This window comes from Phalacrocorax aristotelis, chromosome 1, assembly GCF_949628215.1.
Source record: "Phalacrocorax aristotelis chromosome 1, bGulAri2.1, whole genome shotgun sequence".
In the NCBI taxonomy this organism is placed as follows: domain Eukaryota; kingdom Metazoa; phylum Chordata; class Aves; order Suliformes; family Phalacrocoracidae; genus Phalacrocorax; species Phalacrocorax aristotelis.
The window spans coordinates 131,091,897-131,110,634 of record NC_134276.1 but is presented as its reverse complement, the minus strand read 5'-3'; the positions used below and the strand labels follow the sequence as shown (position 1 = coordinate 131,110,634).

The window sequence follows — 18,738 nt, the reverse complement described above, 5'->3', positions numbered from 1 at the left end:
GTGCCCAAAACTTACATGAAGTCCTTTTGAGTATCTACCAAACCAATCTGCCAGCTGAGTGTTGTAATCTGTTTCTGGCAATACTATTTTTCTTCCCATAGGAGGTTCTCCAAATCTATTCAACCCATCTAGTCCAGATGCTTTTTATGGGACACGAGATTGTTGCTCACTGTTGCCTTACGTCCTTTTCTCCTCTCACTAAAAAGGCATCAGTGAAACTAGATGATGGAAGGGTTAGCCTATTCCTCTCTTTTTATCCTGCCTTCTTTTTACCTCCCCAGTGCTTTAGTACTGTAAAAGCACTCAGTTTTACTACCACTTTGCCTTCCTCACTGAAGAAGCATGCTACCCTTAAAAGAAGAAGAAAAAAAACCACCTCAGTTTATGTTGTAATAAATTGACAGAACACAGGTATTTCAGATTTCTCTTGTCCTCCAGTTTGGTTGTGTCACATCAGAACTAAAAATAGGAAAATTGAAAAAGTGCATTTACATTTGTACTTTGTGAAGTTGCTATTTACAATAACTGTAGAATTTCTCTGCAAAAACAGCTAGGATGTTAAATTTCTTTATAGCTGGCAGATAGGCCACTTAATGTAAGCTGCAAGATTATTCTGCAAGCAGCAGCAATTAAAAATGAAATGTTTTGGGGTTTGTGGGTTGTTTTGGTTTTTTTTAACATACCTAATTGCCACTATGATTCATTTCAGCAACAGAAAATTTCTTGGACACTGCTTCAGAAACTTGTCCCTGCTCTGTATTATATAATATTTTAGGGAGAGTATATGGACATAAGATGCTTTCTGGGGAAAAAGGCATCTAAGCCTTCCATAAAGCCTAAACATCACAGCTCTGCCTAAAGGTTGTCTCAAAGAGGCTTTGCAGCTCCAATATCACCTATAGGTGAGCAGAGAGAAGAAGTACTTGTAAAATCGGTTTGAAGAGAGTTCCACAAAGTAGCTGTTGCAGAACATATGTGGAAGTAAACTATTGAGGCTAGAAACAAGAAGCTACTTTATTATGAGACTTGGAATTGAATTACAGAGGTGTCAGCAGGAAATGGAAACAGAGGTAGTGGGCAATGACTTTCCTTAAGCTCTGATTTCATTCATGAGGAAGGTGAATGGGGTCTTACTCCCTGGAACTAAATATAAGCACAGTATCTCATAAAGCTTGTATTGAAGCAACTGGTTCTGTTACAGAATCAGTAAGGGCTCTTCATAAACAGGTAGCTGATATTTACAATTTGGAAAATCTTTAGCCAGCTGCTTTTCGTTTAATTTAAAAATCTTAATTCCTTTCCAGAGTTTTGATTGCAGGGGAAGCAGGGCCGTATTTCACTCTATAAATGCCATTATCAATGGGGTTTATCCAGCTAAAAGGGAGATCACCTTCCTTCAGATGATTCTCGGCAGGATGTTCAACCATTATCAAGAGCCGCTTCAGAGTTTTCTTTTTAAACGCCATCTCGTTCATGCCGCTGTTCTGACAGAAAAAATATTTTTCGTCTGAAGAGGAAAAAATAATTATACAGAAGGTGTTCTTTTTTTTATTTACCTGCTAGCGCTAGGGAGCCCTTCCCTCAGGGAGGTTTCTTAAGCCAGCGGTGAGGGAGAGCGGCCGGCCGGCGGGGCGGGCGGTTCCTCACCGGCCAGGCGAGAGCGGTTTAAACCGGCGCTGAGGTAACGGCGGCGCCTTCCCCTTTAAGGCTTTCCGCCCGCCTCTCGTCCCTTAGTGATCCCCTTCTCATTGGTGTGCTGAGGTGCCGGTCTCCTGTAGTTCCTGTTTCGGCCACCTTAACTTGTTGACGCTTGGCACGCCAGTCTCAACCTCTCTGGCCTTCGATTGGGCCCCCCGCCAATGTTTGTGGTGGTGATTGGCCTGCGCCAGCTCTGGCCCCGCCCAGTTGCGGCGAGCAACGCCTTCCCCGTCCCGACCTTCTTCATTGGCTTCGAAGACTCAACCCCTGCGCTCGGATTGGCCGCCCTGGGACGCGCGTGCGAGCAGCAGGGTGGGCTGCGCGGGAGCGGGGTCGGGGTCGGGGGGGGCGGGGACCGGAGTGGAGGCAGTGGCAGGGCGCTGACAGGGGGTGTCAGCCCGGAGGATGGTCCCGGCCGTGGGGCCGCCGCCGCCGAGCCCGCCCAGCCCCGCCGTGAGTCCCGCGCGTCCGCCGCGGGGGTGGGCCCGCTGCCGGGGCTCCGAGCGCCGCCTGCTGAGCGGGAGCAGGGCAGGAGGAGGGGCAGGACGGGGAGCGGCCGTGGCAGCGGTGCCGGGGCTGAGGGGTCGCGATCTGGGGCTGCCGGTGGCGGCGGCGGCGGGCCGCCCCCCCTCCCCTCCCCCGCGGCGACTGTTGCCGTGAGAAGGCGGTTGGCAAAGGGCGCGCGCGCGGGGCTTCGGCCCGGTCGCCGTGGCGACGGGGGGGGGCGCCGAGCCCCCCACCCTCTGCCCCCGGTCCCGGGAGCCGCCCCGGGCCTCCTCGCCCGCCGGTCGGGTCGCTGCGGGGTGGGGGGGCGCCAGTGCCGGTACCGCCGTGGGGGGCGGCCGGCCCCCCTTTGTCTGCCCAGGTGGGCCCGGGCCGGCCTGCCTGGGGGGCCGACTCGGCCACGGCTTGGTTGGGGCGGCGGGGCCGGAGCAGGCCGGGGCGGTGCAGCCCCTGGCGGGGACGCGGCTGGAGAGCGCTAGCGGCCCTCGGTGCTCCGGCTGGCTCCGTGGTCGCGGTGGTGGCCGTGGCGGTGGCCGGGCTTTTCCTCCGGAGAAGTTTTGTCACTACAGTTGGGGGGTTTGGCCCCCTCCCTGCCCCGCGTGGATCAGGTCTCGAAGTGCCGGTGCGTGTCATCAGGGGAAAGCGTGAAGGGGAAGGCACCTGGATTTTAGAAATCGGGGTGTTTTTATCATTTTGAAATCTTTACGATCAGAGACAATCGACCATAAATCGCTGTTTGGAAGGTTAGCTTCAGAGAGAGCAAAACGTGGGCACTGTTTTCTCAACCATACCATCTTTTCAGCATAGTCTGGGATAGATAGGTGTTGTGCACCACCTTTGTGTGTGCTCTTGTTGTGTGACATCTCAACCTGGAAGTTAGTCAGCTTCAGAGTACAATCTAAAAGTCCAGCTTTTTTGTTTAGAATTCAGTCCCTGGAAACTAACTTTTCCTGTTGGGTGTGTTTTCAGCTTGCTCTCCTAAGGAAAGAAGGCTTATGGATATGCTCCAGCTATTCCTTCCCTGCCTAGTATTTTTAGGTCTCTGGCCTGTTTCAGGCAAATTCGCTAGTGAGAGACGTCTTAAAAAGCTAAAGTCTTTGGTTTCATGGAAATCAACATCTGACAAAAGGAGATCGCAATTGTTGCTCAAACTAAGGGCAGGGCGTCTAAAATCCAGCTCCTTGTGACAGACAGCAGAGGTGAACTGAGTCCATCAGCATACACTGAATACAGCCGCAGTGCACAATGCCGTTTGTCATGGGAAGTTTGTAGGGAAAAGGTGGCATTAAGGCAAAGAAGAAGGGAATAGTGATGTGTTGAGTCACTGGCCTTAAGTATATAGAAAATCACCCGTCTTTATTTTTACTTCTCACTTAATAGCTTGGCCTTCTATTATGCTCCACCAAGACATATGATTATTAAATACTTCAAGCAAAGATAACTTAATGGTTGTACAGTTAAGCATTCAGATATCAGGTAATGCAATAGCTTGGTATGGAAGCATGATTTTAGCTTTGCTTTTTTATATACAATGCACTGGGACAATCTTATTTATGTGATTATGTAGCACTTTAACAAACTGCAGAGTATTGTCACTCATGAATTGCGTGCAGTAATTGGACAAATTGGAAGGAAGAAGCTTCCTATGGGGAAGTGATTGTTATTATAAGGATTTAGAAATTTTAATTTTTACCTTCAGATAGTGCTATAATAATAATTCATAGGTACATTTGGTCGTGAAATAGATTTGACAACTGAAAATACGTTTGCCACTGAACAGGAAATAAGCTTAGAAAATGCCCATGTTCTGAGTAGATTTTAAGATGCACATGTTCAAAATAACATATCAGGCACGTGAAGCAGTATGAGAACTTTGAGGTATTTGGGTATTACTTATTCCCTTAGAGACTTACTTATTCCCTTAGGTTGTAGATATATGGGAAGATTTTAAGGAGCACATGGAAAAATGGTGGTGGATCCTGGAGAAACCAGTCAGCCACAAAAACATAATTAGTATGTAAGTGCTTGATAGTGGCTTTGCTGCTTTGATTCCTGGTTTTCCAAGTAGTGTGCTGACCAGGATCTGACCAGGGACAGGCTGACGTGACGGCCGCTCAAGCGGCGCTGTGATGTGCCCCTGTCATGTTCTTGCTGTCTGCATCGTGGACGCTGCATTGTAGCTGAAGTTTAGCCATAGTCTGAAATTCCAAAGAGATCTTATGAACAAGCAGGCAAAACTTCGGTGAACATGTTCTGCTGACACAGCTGGCCAAGCTACCCCAGCTGCTTTTCACCTTGTCTCTTCTTGGGTGAATGTAGAGGATGCTTATGACTTTTCTAAAGGGAGGAATTAAAGAGCTACTTTTATGTGGGTTCTTTTGGTGGTGGTGGTGGGTTTTTTCCCCCCTTATGCTGAAATCATAAGGACATCTCTGGCTTCCAGATATTGAAGCATAACATATTAGGCAACAAAGAGATTTGGAATAGTGCATTCAAGCATGCTTTTAATTTGCAAAGTGCATTGGCATAAAGTGTGTGACATGGTAACCAATCATATCCAGCTTCAGTGTGAATTAATATAGTGTATGGGTTGAAGCTGGATACTGTATGGGGTAGAAGAAAGAAATAAATACATAAGGAAGCCAAGGGCAGGGACATGCTGGATTTGGCAAGAGACATACTGTTTAATTTTTGTACAGTAGCACTTGTATTTTTGTGATAAGTGTTTGGATCCAAGAAGGTAGTCTTAAAAATATCTTTGTAAATGACATGTGACTGGGGGGACCTGTAAGTAGTGTAGCATTTAATGTGAAGGGATTCCCAATGAATCATAATTGTTCACGTCGTAAGAACATGTAAAAATATCATATAGTCTATGCCACTTTGAAGGATAGCGAGTAAGTATCACAGCACAGTGTTTCAGCTGGGACAGTTTTCAATTAAATAACAGTATTGACCATCGCCCCTGATTATCAAAACACCAGTGGAGATGTGTGCCTAGCTCTGTTTACAAACCAGGTTTTTAAATGAAAATGAATATGTAAAACATGTGCGTGCATAGCATCTGACAGCTTTCATGTTCCTAACCATTTCGTAATGGGTCTAGTTATAATTCTCAGACTTCTGAAGAAGTGTTATACTTGTCTCCAGCCTGAAGGACTGCTCACCCTTAGTATTGCCGGTCCCTTTATTACTTAGTTGCTGTGCTAGCATTCTTCATCTCTGTCATGTTTGTGACTCCTTTTTTTCCAAGTTAAGTCCCTCAGGAGCAGGTTTTCCTGTTCTGAAGGGTATATCAATCATAACATGAGGTGTGTGTTCTGGAAAGTCAAGTGAAAACTTCTCAGATTGCATGGTTGAGCTGTAGGTCTTCCTTTGTTATAGATTGCAGTAAAGCATGCAAAGGTCACAACTCTGATTAAGAAAAGTTGTGCAGTGCCTTGTTTATATAATGCTAACCTAACTTGCTGGTTAAAATACAATTCCAGCTTTTATATGTGCATATCATGTTCAAAGTGTACTTTGGTTTGACCTTACAAGTGTTCCACTGTTGTCGTGCTCTGAGTAAGCATGAAAGTGATTCTGCTGTGTGCATAGGATTGGCAAATTGAGTATAAACTAAGTTTGTTTCCTGTATGAAAAGCTATGGCATTAGTCTTTTAAGGTGAATGAGTTACTTTTTGCAACCATGACCTGTGATAGCAATCTTTTACATCAGCCAGGCTTCATGCCATTGTGATTCAGATAAGAAGAAAGTACCAGCCTGTTAAAAATGTTTCATGCTTCCTGTTGACAAGTGCCTTTCTCACCCAGTTACCTGAACTTCTGTCAGGTTAACTGGCTGAGGTGAAGACGGTGAAATGAGATCAATGGCATCTAAAAGCACATCTCAATCATCTAGTACTCTGATAACAAAATGAGTTCTTTGTGGTCCATCTTTAGTGAGGCTGGAATGATCGGAGTATGGATCTATTAACTTTTCTAATGCAGGTTTCTCAGGTCTTGTGATCTAGAAGTCATTGGTGTGGTGGGCAGTGCCATGAGAAGATTATTGAAAACATTGTTAAGACTGCTGACACTATTAAAAGCAGCGTAAAGGTTTTGTGGGAAGAGGAGAGCTTAACTTTAAAAAGTTTTGTTCCTTCTTCAAGTAAATGAAGTTTGAAGTGAAAATAACATTGTCCATTTGGGGTTTCTGCCTGCATCTGTGGTCTGTAATGAGTGGTTGGCTTAAGGGCTGCTTAATTTACGCCAACCTTCAACCTTTGCAGTTGGACTCTGCTTTGCTGTCATGCACCAGTGAAGCTGTTAGCTAGAAACTGAGCACAAATCTTGGATGGGTTGGAAATTGCCTTTTGCTTCATACTACAGCTCCTCTTAGTCATTTACTACAATAATAAAATGAAACTGGCCCAACACCAAGCAACTCCAAATCAGCAACAAGAAAAGGAACCCCGTTTCATTTTTTCATTATTGGAGGATCAATAATATTCAGACATGCTGTTTAAATATTATGTTTCTATCGTTAAAAGGTTTGATTCTTCTACCTAAGTCTCTCGCTTGTTGTAAACTCTGAGACTTCCTGTGTAATTGGATAACTAGTTTTGGCATCATCTTGGGTCATAGTTCCATAAACATTAAGCCAATGCTGCCACCACGAGAAGCACTCTTGTACCAGCATAAGCAGTTTCAGTGTACTTGTTTGTGAGGGGGGTGTCTTTGTGATCCTTTTGCAGAGTAAATTTTAATTGGAAGTAATGTTCTCGTCTGGCTTCCTGTGTGAATGCCAGTGAAGTGGGGAAGAGGCTACGTCTCTCAGCATTATTTTGTAGTAGGTAGGACGGTAGGGAAAGGTAACCATCTTAGAGATTTTCCTATTATTGCTATAAGGGCAATTTTTTAACTAAGGAAAGATAGGTAGCTAGTTTAGCGTATGTTGCAGTGTAACTCATTGACTGTTAGCATTCGCGTGTGATAAAATAATTAATACAAGCAAAAAATTTATTTTGCAGTGCATCATGTTTCACCTGTTCGTTGCCTTTTAGAGCTCTGTGTAGCTTACATCTCAACGTAAGGAGAGTTAGGCTGATAACGGGTTGAATGGCCGGGCCCAGAGGGTGGTGAGCAGTGGCACAAAGTCTAGTTGGAGGCCAGTAACTAACAGTGTACCCCAGGGGTCAATTCTGGGTCCAGTCCTGTTTAACATCTTCATTAGTGGTCTGGATGATGGGATAGAGTGGGCCGTCAGCCAGCTAGACCAAACTGGGAGGAGCAGCTGGTTTGCCAGAGCGTCATGCTGCCATCCAGAAGGACCTTGACATGCTGGAGAAATGGGCTGACAGGGACCTCATGAAGTTCAACAAGGCCAAGGACAAAGCCCTCCACCTGGGGAAGAACACCCCCATGCACTAATATATGTGGGGGCTACCCAGCTGGAAAGCAGCTATGCAGAAAAGGACCTGAAGGTCCTGGTGGACACCAAGTTGAACATGAACCAACAATGTGCCCTTGTGGCAAAGATGGTGAATGGTACCCTCGGCTGCTTTAGACAAAGCATTGCCAGCGGGTCAAGGGAGGTGATCTTTACACTGTATTCGGCACTGGTGAGGCCACACGTGGAGTCCTGTGGCCAGTTCTGTGTTCCCCAGTACAGGAAAGACATGGACATACTGAAGAGAGTCCAACGAAGGGCCACAAAGATGATTAAGGTACTGGAGCATCTTTCATCTTAGGAGAGGCTGAGGGAGCTGGGACTGTTCAGCCTGGAGCAGTGAGGGCTCAGGGGGATCTCAGCAATGTGTATAAACACCTAAAGGGAGAGTGCAAAGAGGACGGAGCTGTGCTCTTTTTGGGGGTGCCCAGTGACAGGATCAGAGGCAATGGGCGCAAACTGCAATGCAGGAGGGTCCATCTGAACATCGGGGAACACTTTCTTGCTGTGAGGTTGACCGAGCACTGGAAGGAGTTTGTGCAGGGAGGCTGTGGACTCTCGATCCTTGCAGATATTCAAAAGCCATCAGGACATAGTCTTGGGCAACTAGCTGTAGGTGGGCCAGCTTGAGCAGGGGGAGGCTGGACCAGATAACCCCCAGAGGTCCTTTCCAACCTCAACTTTTCTGTGATTCTGTAATACCCAACTTATTTCAGAACCTGAGAAACTCTCAGAAGAGTCCATAAAACTGAAAAAGTCAATATTTATAGTGCTGTAGTCACATCTTGCCTATATGACCATTGATCTGCCATCACTGTCTTTAGTTACAACTGCTGCAGTTACCATTTGTATCCAAACTATTAAAAAAAGTGGTAATTTCTGTTTGGTATAGCATTTGCCTGTGTTTAGTCAGCGTGCATGTGCTCTGTACTTCTGAGTTGCAATTTCCTTGCTCTGTGATATTAGCTGTGGGCTGCAGCTCTGCCTTTGAGCCTCTAACCGATGGTGCCCGTAACACTTGCACACCCTTTCCTCTGTCTTGCTCTCCATGGCTCAGGTTCAAAACTTCTGTTGGAGGCAGATGTCGGGTACTTAGCTGGTGTCTGTGTTCATTTAAATGAAAGTGGGGGAGAGTTGAGGGCTTCTCGGGTTTGTTTTTGTTTAAGTCTGTGACCAAAAGTAATGCTCCGTCTCAACAGCTGATGATTTGGATTATTAAGTATTGCCTTTATCTGAAGCAGTGGTGTTCTCGAGGTCATGTTTTAAACTTGCTGTGGTTGGCAAGTTATAGAGAGTCCCACCTGCAAATTTTCTCAAGAGGCTTTACAGTCTGTCTTACTCACTTTGACTGTGGTTTTTCAGTTTTACTCTGGGCGGGGATGGGAAGATCCTGTGCTTCTTAGCTTGGAAAAATTAACTGTTTGAGCTATTCCTTGCTAAGGGACACAATGGAGATCTCCCACTTCCAGTTTCACTTGAAGGTATTTTTGCCAAGTCAGTCTCAGGTGGCAACAGGAAAGTGATTTCAGGCAGTTGTAGAAAAAGAAGATAGAGGTAAGGAATTTTCATTTTATGGAATTATTTTCTAATGAAGTAAAACTTGCAGATATCAGTCTGTTCCTTCCCTTTATCCATTCATTTCAGACCTCTGCAAAGTAACAAGTTGGAAATCTGGTTTTAGTTTCTGCTCCGTTGTCAGTGCTAAATTTCCACAGTAGTCTTATTTGCTTTTTCTAGTGCTTTCAGGATTACTTATTCACCCCTGGATAGCTCATATACAGCTAAATAAGTAGTTCCTAAAGTGGTGGAATTAATGAATTCAGATTTCCTATGGATTTTCTCTGAATAGTTCAATTTTCTGGTGTCTAACATCCATTGATCTTGCTTTTAAATTTCCTCTTTGAAAGTGTTAAGAAAGCATGCCTGTTTTCCTTGGTCGCCTGGGCTCAGATATCTTTAGTTTGGACCTCTCTGTTAAATCTAATTGAAATAGTTTGCGGCTTTATCCCTGCCAGTATGACTCAAAACTGTCAAACATCCAGATCACAAGATGAATCTTTTATTCCTGGAACTGAAGCAATTTCCCAGTGGACCCACTTTATATAGAAAAAACTCTGAAGAGCAAAGGTATGAGGTTGTGAAGGAGAATGAGCCCTCTTATGTCTGCTGAACCCTTTTCTGAGGAGCCTGGAATGAAACACACACTGCAAAAATGTGGGATTTTTGTTTGGGGTTTTTGGGCTTGGGGGCAGAGTCTGTGTGAGTGTGTGTGTGTTTGTTTTTTAAAAGCTCATTACAGCTGGTAATAATGAAAGCACCACTTCTGGAATAATGTGCTGGCCTTTTCTGAAGGACTTGGCAATATGCTGTCTAGACAGGTGCTTTGGAAGCGCTTTCATAGAGTTGCCAGTTTCCACGATTCTGAAGGTTGAAGGGAAGTTTCATTAACTCTTGTAAAGTTAATGTACTTAGAAATCATGTGTTTTAACAGTGGAGCTGGGGAGTAAGTTTGATCAGCTTATAGATTTAAACTGAAATACTCTTTTATTGTACCTTCTGCGTTGGCCATTTTTGCCTTTAGCCCCAGTAAGATTCATAGGGAAACCCTTTACTCTGGATGGTCAGTGTTTGTAACCAAATCTCGGGGTGGATCTCTCCTGGATGTTGTAAAGGAGCTTTGTGGTGAAGACCCATACAATATTGCTTCCTGTACCATAAACCCTTGGCAAGTTCTTAGTTTGTGTCAGATTTCTCAAACCCCAAGCCTATAAAATATTCAAGAACTTAACTGTGCAATCCTTTTTAGTTAATGACTTACATCTGAAAAGGTGAATTAAAAAAATTGACACACAAACTCTCTGGATGCCCTGCACATTTCAGTCCTAGCATATTTTGCACTGCTTGTTAGTTATGATCTTCAGGAGAGAGCAGCAAGTCAGTTTAGCACATGTCTGTGTGTCTTGTGTAGCTATCAGAATCACTTGATATCTCCCCAAGATCTTATGCGGTTTTATAAACAGACTATGTGAGGATCCTTTGTAGCTGCAGAATAAAAAAGAACTCAGGTTAAAACAAAAAAGTGAAAGAGAGAATAGTATTCTGGCTATATCATTGTGGCCAAAATGAATGTTGTTGTTTTGATTCTAAATTGGTTATCAAGCCCTGTGATGAAGTATTGCTCTTTGAATAGAGGTTTTATTTGGAGATCAGGTCACATCAGAAAGCAGAATTAGACTGGCTCTTGCTGAAGCTGTAGCTTCTACATTTGTCCAGTCGGTCTTTGGTGTTTCAAATACAGCTTTCCTATATGGATTACTTCCTCAGTTATAAATAATCATCTTGGTCAGTATTCAGTGCCGTGATGACTTACATGTTACAGCTTTTTCCAGGAAAAAGAAATTATTTGTTCGTTAGGCAATGTGCTGCCACCAAGGTTTGGCTGACCAACAGGTGCTTTTGCACCAGAGTGGGAGCGCGTTCAGCCTCAGCCATTGTGCAGGCAATCTTTGTCATCTAACACAGGTAACCTAACCCCCGTAGAGATGATGACCTGTTATAGGAGGAAGTTGTCTGCAATCCACTTTGTATCCGCTTAGCTTTTACCAGCAGAACAGACTTTTTGACTCCTTTGTCAAGCATAGCATAATCAGATATCTATCTTCTATTTTAAAACAATTTTCTATTTTGAAGTGCGGATCACTGGGCATTGAAAACCAGGGAGATGAGCATTGTCTTGCAACTTGGAGACATTCCTCATACTTTCTTACTTCCTTAATGAAATTGGTACGTGATAACTTGTGAATCTTAACAAAACATGTGAAGAACATGAGGATCATGAGGATTTTCCTCGTCATTGCTTTCTGATTTCCTAAAGAAAAGAGAGATGTTCCCCTTATTTTGACCTAAAGTAACTGAGGACACTCTTTAGGGTGACAGCTCTGGTCTTTGTGATTCTAGCTTCTGCACTGATTGTGTAATTACAGCTCTTTACCTCCCAAATGCCTGCTTCCATATAACAGTTCATGCAGACCACAAGAGATAGTTCTCATAGGCATATTCCTTTACTCACACTGTGTCCCACTTCAGTCTGTTTCTAGTACCAAGATCACCCACACAATGTGTGAGGATCTGGACACAAAATGTCCAGAGATACCTCTCCTTAAATGGTTTTCAGAACATCATCGGCAAGTAAAAGACTTGGTTCAGTAGACATGACCAGTCTCTCTCCCCCTCTCTCTGCCCCTCCTCTAAGGTTTAAAAATAAATGAGGCCATACTAACCTAGGAAGACTTGAGGGGCAACAACAGTAGAGCAAGAAGAATAAACATGAGAGGTGGATCTTTAGGTGATTAATAGGGAAGTTTCTTAAGCAGATCTGGTCAGGATTTCTCAGAATGACCCTACAACTATGCTATCCTGAAACTGCATGTTAGTAAATGGTCACAAGCAATTATGTCTTTAATATTACAAAAATTATAAATTAAAACCAAAATTCATGTAGATATAAGGGAATATCACCTGACTGATAACTCTGCTTCTTCCTCCAATGCTGTTATAAAAAAAAGAGGAAGTTTTCTTTCTAGTGCCCTTGCATGTTCTTGTATAATAGCCTTACTGAAACTCTATAAGTCAGCAGGAGGAAAAATACCAACGTATTTGAGTTTATGTAGTACAAACAAAAGAAGTAAAGACAAAATTCTAAAAGCAATGAAGTTTTTTCCTTCTGTTATTATTTGCAGAGACCTTTTTAAAAAAAAAAAAAAAAGTGGCTTCTGTAACAAGTTTTAGCTTATTGGCATTGGTTTTCTTAACTTTTGTAGAAGCTCTGGGAACAGTGTGGTTGCCCTAGGAAACTGTCAGCTGGTTTGCATCCAGAATGTGTATTCTGTGAAATACACATTCTCTCCTGCTCTTTAATCCCTCGTACATCTTCCCTGGCAAAAGGTGGTGCATGTTGTGACCAGTCTGACGCCAGATGACCAGCCAGCCCATTCGTGCTAGGGAGCTGGTCACAGGTCCGAGCGGTATCCAGGCAGTTAACTGCAGTGTCAGCACTGACCTTACTACTTCTCTGCTCACTCTTAGGTTTTTGTAAATATCTGGGAACTTCGTATCTTTGGGAGGTTTCATTTAGGTCAGTCAGTGGGCCCAGCTGTTGTTGTGAGTGGGTGGATGAAGAGACACAGTACAGTAACAAGAGAACCATGGTTCCTTCAGAAACCAAACTGAAAGATATCAAAGCGATTTTTACGCTTACCAGGAAAACCAGTCCTTTTCAATTTCCTGTACAGTAGTCTTAACAGGTTACTTTTATAGGCAAAAGCAGTTGGTATACGTAGGTAACAATCACAAAGATAAGCTTTCAGATTTCATTTCCTGCAATCATTTTATTAGGTAAATGCAAAATTGAAGTGTTTCAAGAGGGAATAAAGAAAGAGCAGTAAGTCATGTCTTCTTATCTCAAGGGCACCTTGCTTGTGATTAAAAGCTTAGATTAGGTCCCTGGTTGAAGCTAGCCTTGTTTTAAAACATGCATGGAAGATTGGAAAAGAGAGCTCCAGCAGTCACTTGAATGAAGAGGACACTGTCTTGCAGGAAAAAAAAAATAGCATTTTAGTAGTTATAATCTATGCCTTGGAATTTATCTTAGCTGTAAGTCATGGCTAACTACATGAGGTGTACAAAGCTAGTAAGGACTGTGAGATTGTAGCAACGTAACAGTGTAAGCTTAAAGTATTTTAAGAGGAGGAAAGATTTGGACTGCTGGTAATTTTACAGATTATGTGCAGTTGCATATTAAAAAGATTCTTTCTGCCTCATACAGAAGAATAGATAGCTTTACTAATTTGAGTAAGATTGTTTTGTACAACCAAAGATAACAGATTGGAAGATTATTTTCTTTTTGAAATGAATATTAAGTTTGAAAAAACTTCCTAAATAAAGAGTGAAAACTTAATGTCAAATAAAATAACCTAAACTAATGTTTTCTTAAAAAGCTAAATCTGCTGAGTGCATATGTGTTGAAGAAAAGATTGCATAAAATAAGTTGATGAATAATACCTGCAAAGATGGGCGGTAGACAAGAAGACACTTCAAAACAAATTGGTTTTGAGTTTGCTCATCTACTTTTTCAGAGCCGGGGATGACATTGCATTTAAATTAAAATCGGTATTTCAAGTTGGCATTGAGCTATAAACTACATGAGGCTTGAGGGAACCTTGGTAGTAAATATGTCTAAGTGTTGAATTGCTTCTCCTTCATTTGGCTAAAAAATTTGGAATTTGCTACATTCTGTCTGCAGAAGACATTCAGCTGAGTCAAGTGAGTGTATTTAATGAGTGAACTTAAAATACAATTGCCTCTGAGCTTATAAAGCATATACATGTCTTCTGCTTTAGAGAATCAGTGAAAGAATCTCTCTATGAAGAAGTATTACTTGGCATGGAAGAAGTAGAGAGAAACCCATTGTCAAAGCTCTGGTGATACAAGAGCTGTGAGGAAGAAATGGAGACAGTATAAATGTTATTCATCAGCCCACAGAAGTCTCTGCCTCGGCAGTTTTGGGTTTTTTGTTAGTGTTTGTTTGGGTTTTCTGGGTGGGTTTTTTTTGTTTGTTTTAATTCGCAGAGCCCATATCTTCAGCAGCTCTTAAGAATACCACCTCCCTTGTGTTGCCAGCTCTGTTTTGATGTGTATCAAGTAAAACACAAAGGATTTTGTCCTCACAAAATAAGAACAGAAAAAAAACAACTTCAGTACACCATGTTTCTTACAGCACAATCTATCAGTAGAAACCCCGGAGTTGTATGCAAGTGCTGTTTAACAAACTTAACCACCTCTTTTCAGTTAGAAGATCAGAACTTGAAATAAACTAGCTGGTTAAGCAAATAATATATACAGCCTTGATTTTTCTTATTGGTCCCACAAAACTGCTTTAAAACTTTTGGGAAAACATAGGTTGAATGGTAATCTCTGATAAACTTGATTTAAAGTAATTCCACAGTAAAGTGAAGTTAGAATAATATTGATTGCATTCCTGTGCCCTGTCTTCTATATGAAATAGGCTCTGGATCCCAGTTAAACTGAAGCATATCAAATACAAACTTAAAGTTGTTTACATTTGTGAGGCTTAGAGACTCAGCGTGGTAGCATCTGGCTTGAAGTGTGCAGGGAATGACATCACTTGGAAGAAGCTTACTGACATAATTTTTTTTTAAAAAAAGGGGCAGGGGCGGAAGAAAGAAATGGGGAGTCTTTGACATGTTGTAATAAAGACTGTCTATTTTCTCAGGATCAAAAAATGGTTGGAAGCTGTATTAATAAATTTCAGCACAAACTTCCAATAAGGCCTTGCCTATCTTCCCAAATACTATGTACAATGAATCATTTAAGGCATCTGCTCAGGAGAAAGAAATAAGGCAATTTGAAAACTGCATAGGTCATGACTTTGGGAGATAGGGATGCTGCTATGAGGAATAAGAATTTTGCTGAGGGGATGCAGACCCTAGGCAGAAGCAGCTTGAATATAAGGGGTGTGAAGAGCCCACATTGGGAGGGAGAAGTGGGTGCTCCAACTCGGGGCAGAGAGATGGTGGGGTTGTGGCTGTGATCTGGACTGTGTGCAGGGAGAAGCAGGTGGAGTCAGAACAACTGTGTCTATTCTGTGGGAGAGTATTTGTGGGTAGGTGCTGTTTTACACCCTTTACCTTTGCACAGTTGTGCTTTATCTGTAGCCTTGCATGGTGGTTGGTCATCTAAATTCGCATTAATGCTTTATATAGTAAATATACTGTAATACCGAAATACTACTCTGGTTCTGAAGTTGTATAAACTTGCAAGATTAAAAAAGTATGGTTGCTTGGTGAATACATCAGTCTTTCAAAAATGCTAAGTTCACCAAAATGAAGACCTCTCTCATCTTTTTGCTCTGATTTCCAACATACTTGCCATGGTCTAGTAATGCCCAATAACAAATGCATCAACTCTGTCCTTACAGATGGTGCAGAAAAGTCAAAAAACAGGGTACATGACTGCCACATGATGCAATCCAACATCTTCCTTTTTCTAAGCATAATGTTTGTGAGCTTTGCTGTACCAGGACTATATCCACATGTTCTGTGCTCACATCCTGACCTCACTAAACAGAAACAGTACTGTATACACTAAATTAAATTACCCCTTTGCCCCCTTGAATAGCCCTTTTACCAGATACACAAGTATTGTCTTATTGATGGATATATGAGAGCATAGTTATCGGCTAGCCACTCTACTTCTCGTGTCTTTGCTGGTGGCCTTAACGGATACAGATTCTGCTGGGCTGCTTTGGCATAACTGAAAAAAACCCACTGAAACAAGGTGTGCTGACCTCAGTCTCTCAATGTATGTGTGAACACCTCTTCTGGTTGCCAGCAGTGTAAAAGACGGCTGGGCTCTAGCCAGATTTTTTTTTCTTCTTAAATAGTCAGAATAACACACCTTCTAAGCTCTGCCAGCTAACCTCTTCATTGTCACCTGATACAACAAATGCAGCCAGGATAAGTGAGTAAGTACTACTGATGGTCACCAGCTATGCGCAGGAGGGATATAAGTTACAGATTACTTGTTTGGAAAACTGGCTTTCCGAGTTGTGAATTGTCACTAACCTGGGGGACCTGAGATACCAACTGGACTGGTCTTACTATGTATAAACAAAAATGAAATTGTTAGTGAATTAAGCTAAGTGGATTTGCAGGATAAGAAATCTGTTTTTAAGATGAAGTAACATAAGGTAATTTATAAGAGTGAATGAAAGTGCTGAAGTTGCACCACTACTTTCTCCAACAGTAAAAAGGCTGTCAGGCTGTCAGGTTTTTTTCATAATTTATGCAGAGCATGATTGTTGAGAATGGAGAAAGCAAAGCCTGTGGAGAAATATAAACAGAAAGTGATGCATTCCCGTGGATGGGCTAGGGAAGTCTGTGGTGACTGTGTTTCAGGTAGGCTGTATGTAACGCCCAGTGGAGCAGTGTAATGCTGTAAATTGTCCTGGAGAGGCCTGTGTCTGATTTTGTAGTGGTGTGAACACTGTTGGGTAGGTGGAGGAGTTGAATTAGGTTCCCGAAAACTACAGGCACTTTGAGTGGATCTATTTGCAGGATATTGCCTGCTTGCTTGCTTCATGGTTTGCCAATGTTTCCCATGTCTTCATGGGAATAGAGGAAGTACTTAAAGAAAGGGCAGAGTGGTAAAGAGCATCAGGCTTAATGTTTCTCCTCAGTTAATCTTTGCTGAACGAGAGTACTACGTTCAATTAACCTTTTAGCGTATAAAGACTGGAGAACAGCACCCGAGCTCTGTTCTGCTGCAACACAGATCATTTCAGTTAACTTTACACAGACATACACAGAGGTGTGCGCACAGAGCCCTTTCCAAAGTGTATGCTTTGGTGCTTTGGGAGCTCTATAGGTGGCTGGCTTTCTGTTTCGTAAGGATTTTGTTTTGTTTGGTTTTGATGTCGGTGTCGGTAATGGTAGGCTTAGTTTACATTAAGAACTTCTTGATGTTGAAAGTTATATTAAAAACCACCCCCACTTCCTTACAGTACAAACAAACAAACAAAAAAATACCCTAAAGATACGAAGCCTGTTAAAAGAAGCTGGTGAGCTTTCCAGGAGGAGCCAGGGAGAGGTGAAGCCACGAGGAATCTGGGGGCCCATGGGAAGAGTTGCAGTAACAGGTTGGTTGGTGAGAGAACTAGCAGAAGCATGAAACTAAATACAAAGCTCAGCCTTGTCAAAAAACAAAATTTTTTTCCTGTCATCATCTACAGTATATTTCATGTTACTTGCTCTCTAAAATTAATTCCCCAGTAGATACATGTTCGACCATCATTGACTTAATCTCAACTTTTTTTTTTTTTCATAATGTTTTTGTTTGTCTAAATACAGGCTACTGATATGTTCAAGGTGAGGACAAGTTAGGTGCAATTTATTAGGTTGTTACATATAACTTTATTCCATAACTTTATTTTTAACTGAATTTTCTATATCTGAGAACACAGGGTGTCATTTTTGGTCATTTTAAGCTGTGCATTCAATAGCAAGTAAGTTTTGTAATTTGCTACGTTAATGGCACTCTAAATTTGTATTTAATAAAATGTCCTCCATTGTAGCTTGTATTTTGCTTAGCATTCATGCTTTATTTAGAATTTAGAATTATTTAATTGCATATTCAGTTAGGAAGAGCTGATGAAAGAAAATTTAGCTGTACCTCTTCCCATTCAAAAAACAATCAGATACTCTAATTTTCCTTCTTGCTTCCTTAAAGTAGTTGGGATTATAATTATATTTAAAATGATTGAGGAAACAGAAACCAGTTCATCATAGCAGGAGTTTACAAAGCACCCCGGTAGGTAACGTACCTCATTTTTAATGCTGACATGACCAGCTGCTCTACATCAAGGTGATGGACTTGGCGTATGTTGTTGTGTGGCCCTGTCCTTGTGGTCAAAGGCAAAACGATGTAACAAATGTCGTGTGCTAAGGATTTAGAAGGGTGCAGGAGTTTTTAATTCCTTCCACAATTCCCTTCAGGCTCTCTTCTCCGAAACCATGCCAGAGATGACAGAGAATGAGACACCTACCAAGAAGCAACATCGGTGAGTTTCTGTGGGGAAAATTACTATGTTGTAGTTCCGTAGTCTGTGGTCATGTAGCAGTCACAACGTTTGTAGCTAAAAGTTTGGCAATAAGGGTATTGACAAGAAGTTCTGAGGGTTGACCAGGGTTGATCCAAAAATTTGGGAACAATGGCTGCAAAGTTCCCTTTCTGTCTTCCTATATATATGCTGAATTATTTGTCAAAGACATGTCTGCCTAGGCAACGGAGATTCTTTGATTATTATACTGACTACTCCAATGTGTATAAAACTGTGCTGCCGCCTCAGTTAGAGTGCAGCCTGTGTTATTGCAGAGACTCCTGGTAGATACTGGGAGGTCATTATTCTCATTTTGACAGAGAAATTTAGATCTCTTCCTCAGCTCCCAGTGGAATCTGGATCTTACATCTCAAATCTCTGCTGGAACTTAAAATACATCTTGAGGTTGTACAGCAACACTCTGACCAAA

General features: G+C 42.3%; 2 protein-coding genes across 3 annotated transcripts in view; one reads left to right on the top strand and one right to left on the bottom strand.

Annotated features, from left to right (window-relative positions):
* The window catches only part of ATP6V1A (ATPase H+ transporting V1 subunit A), a 126,798-nt gene that overhangs the window by 55,640 nt on the left and 52,420 nt on the right, over positions 1-18,738 (bottom strand). The gene's annotated exons all lie outside the window — the stretch shown is intronic.
* The window catches only part of USF3 (upstream transcription factor family member 3), a 30,922-nt gene continuing 14,228 nt past the window's right edge, over positions 2,045-18,738 (top strand). Inside the window, exons 1-3 of one of the 2 annotated variants that reach the window (XM_075107525.1) lie at positions 2,045-2,151; positions 17,214-17,348; positions 18,205-18,269. In XM_075107525.1, the coding sequence (XP_074963626.1) occupies positions 18,223-18,269 (47 nt within the window). In that variant the 5' untranslated portion in view covers positions 2,045-2,151; positions 17,214-17,348; positions 18,205-18,222. The remainder of the gene's footprint in view (positions 2,152-17,213; positions 17,349-18,204; positions 18,270-18,738) is intronic. The other variant, XM_075107517.1, reaches the window with a different exon arrangement.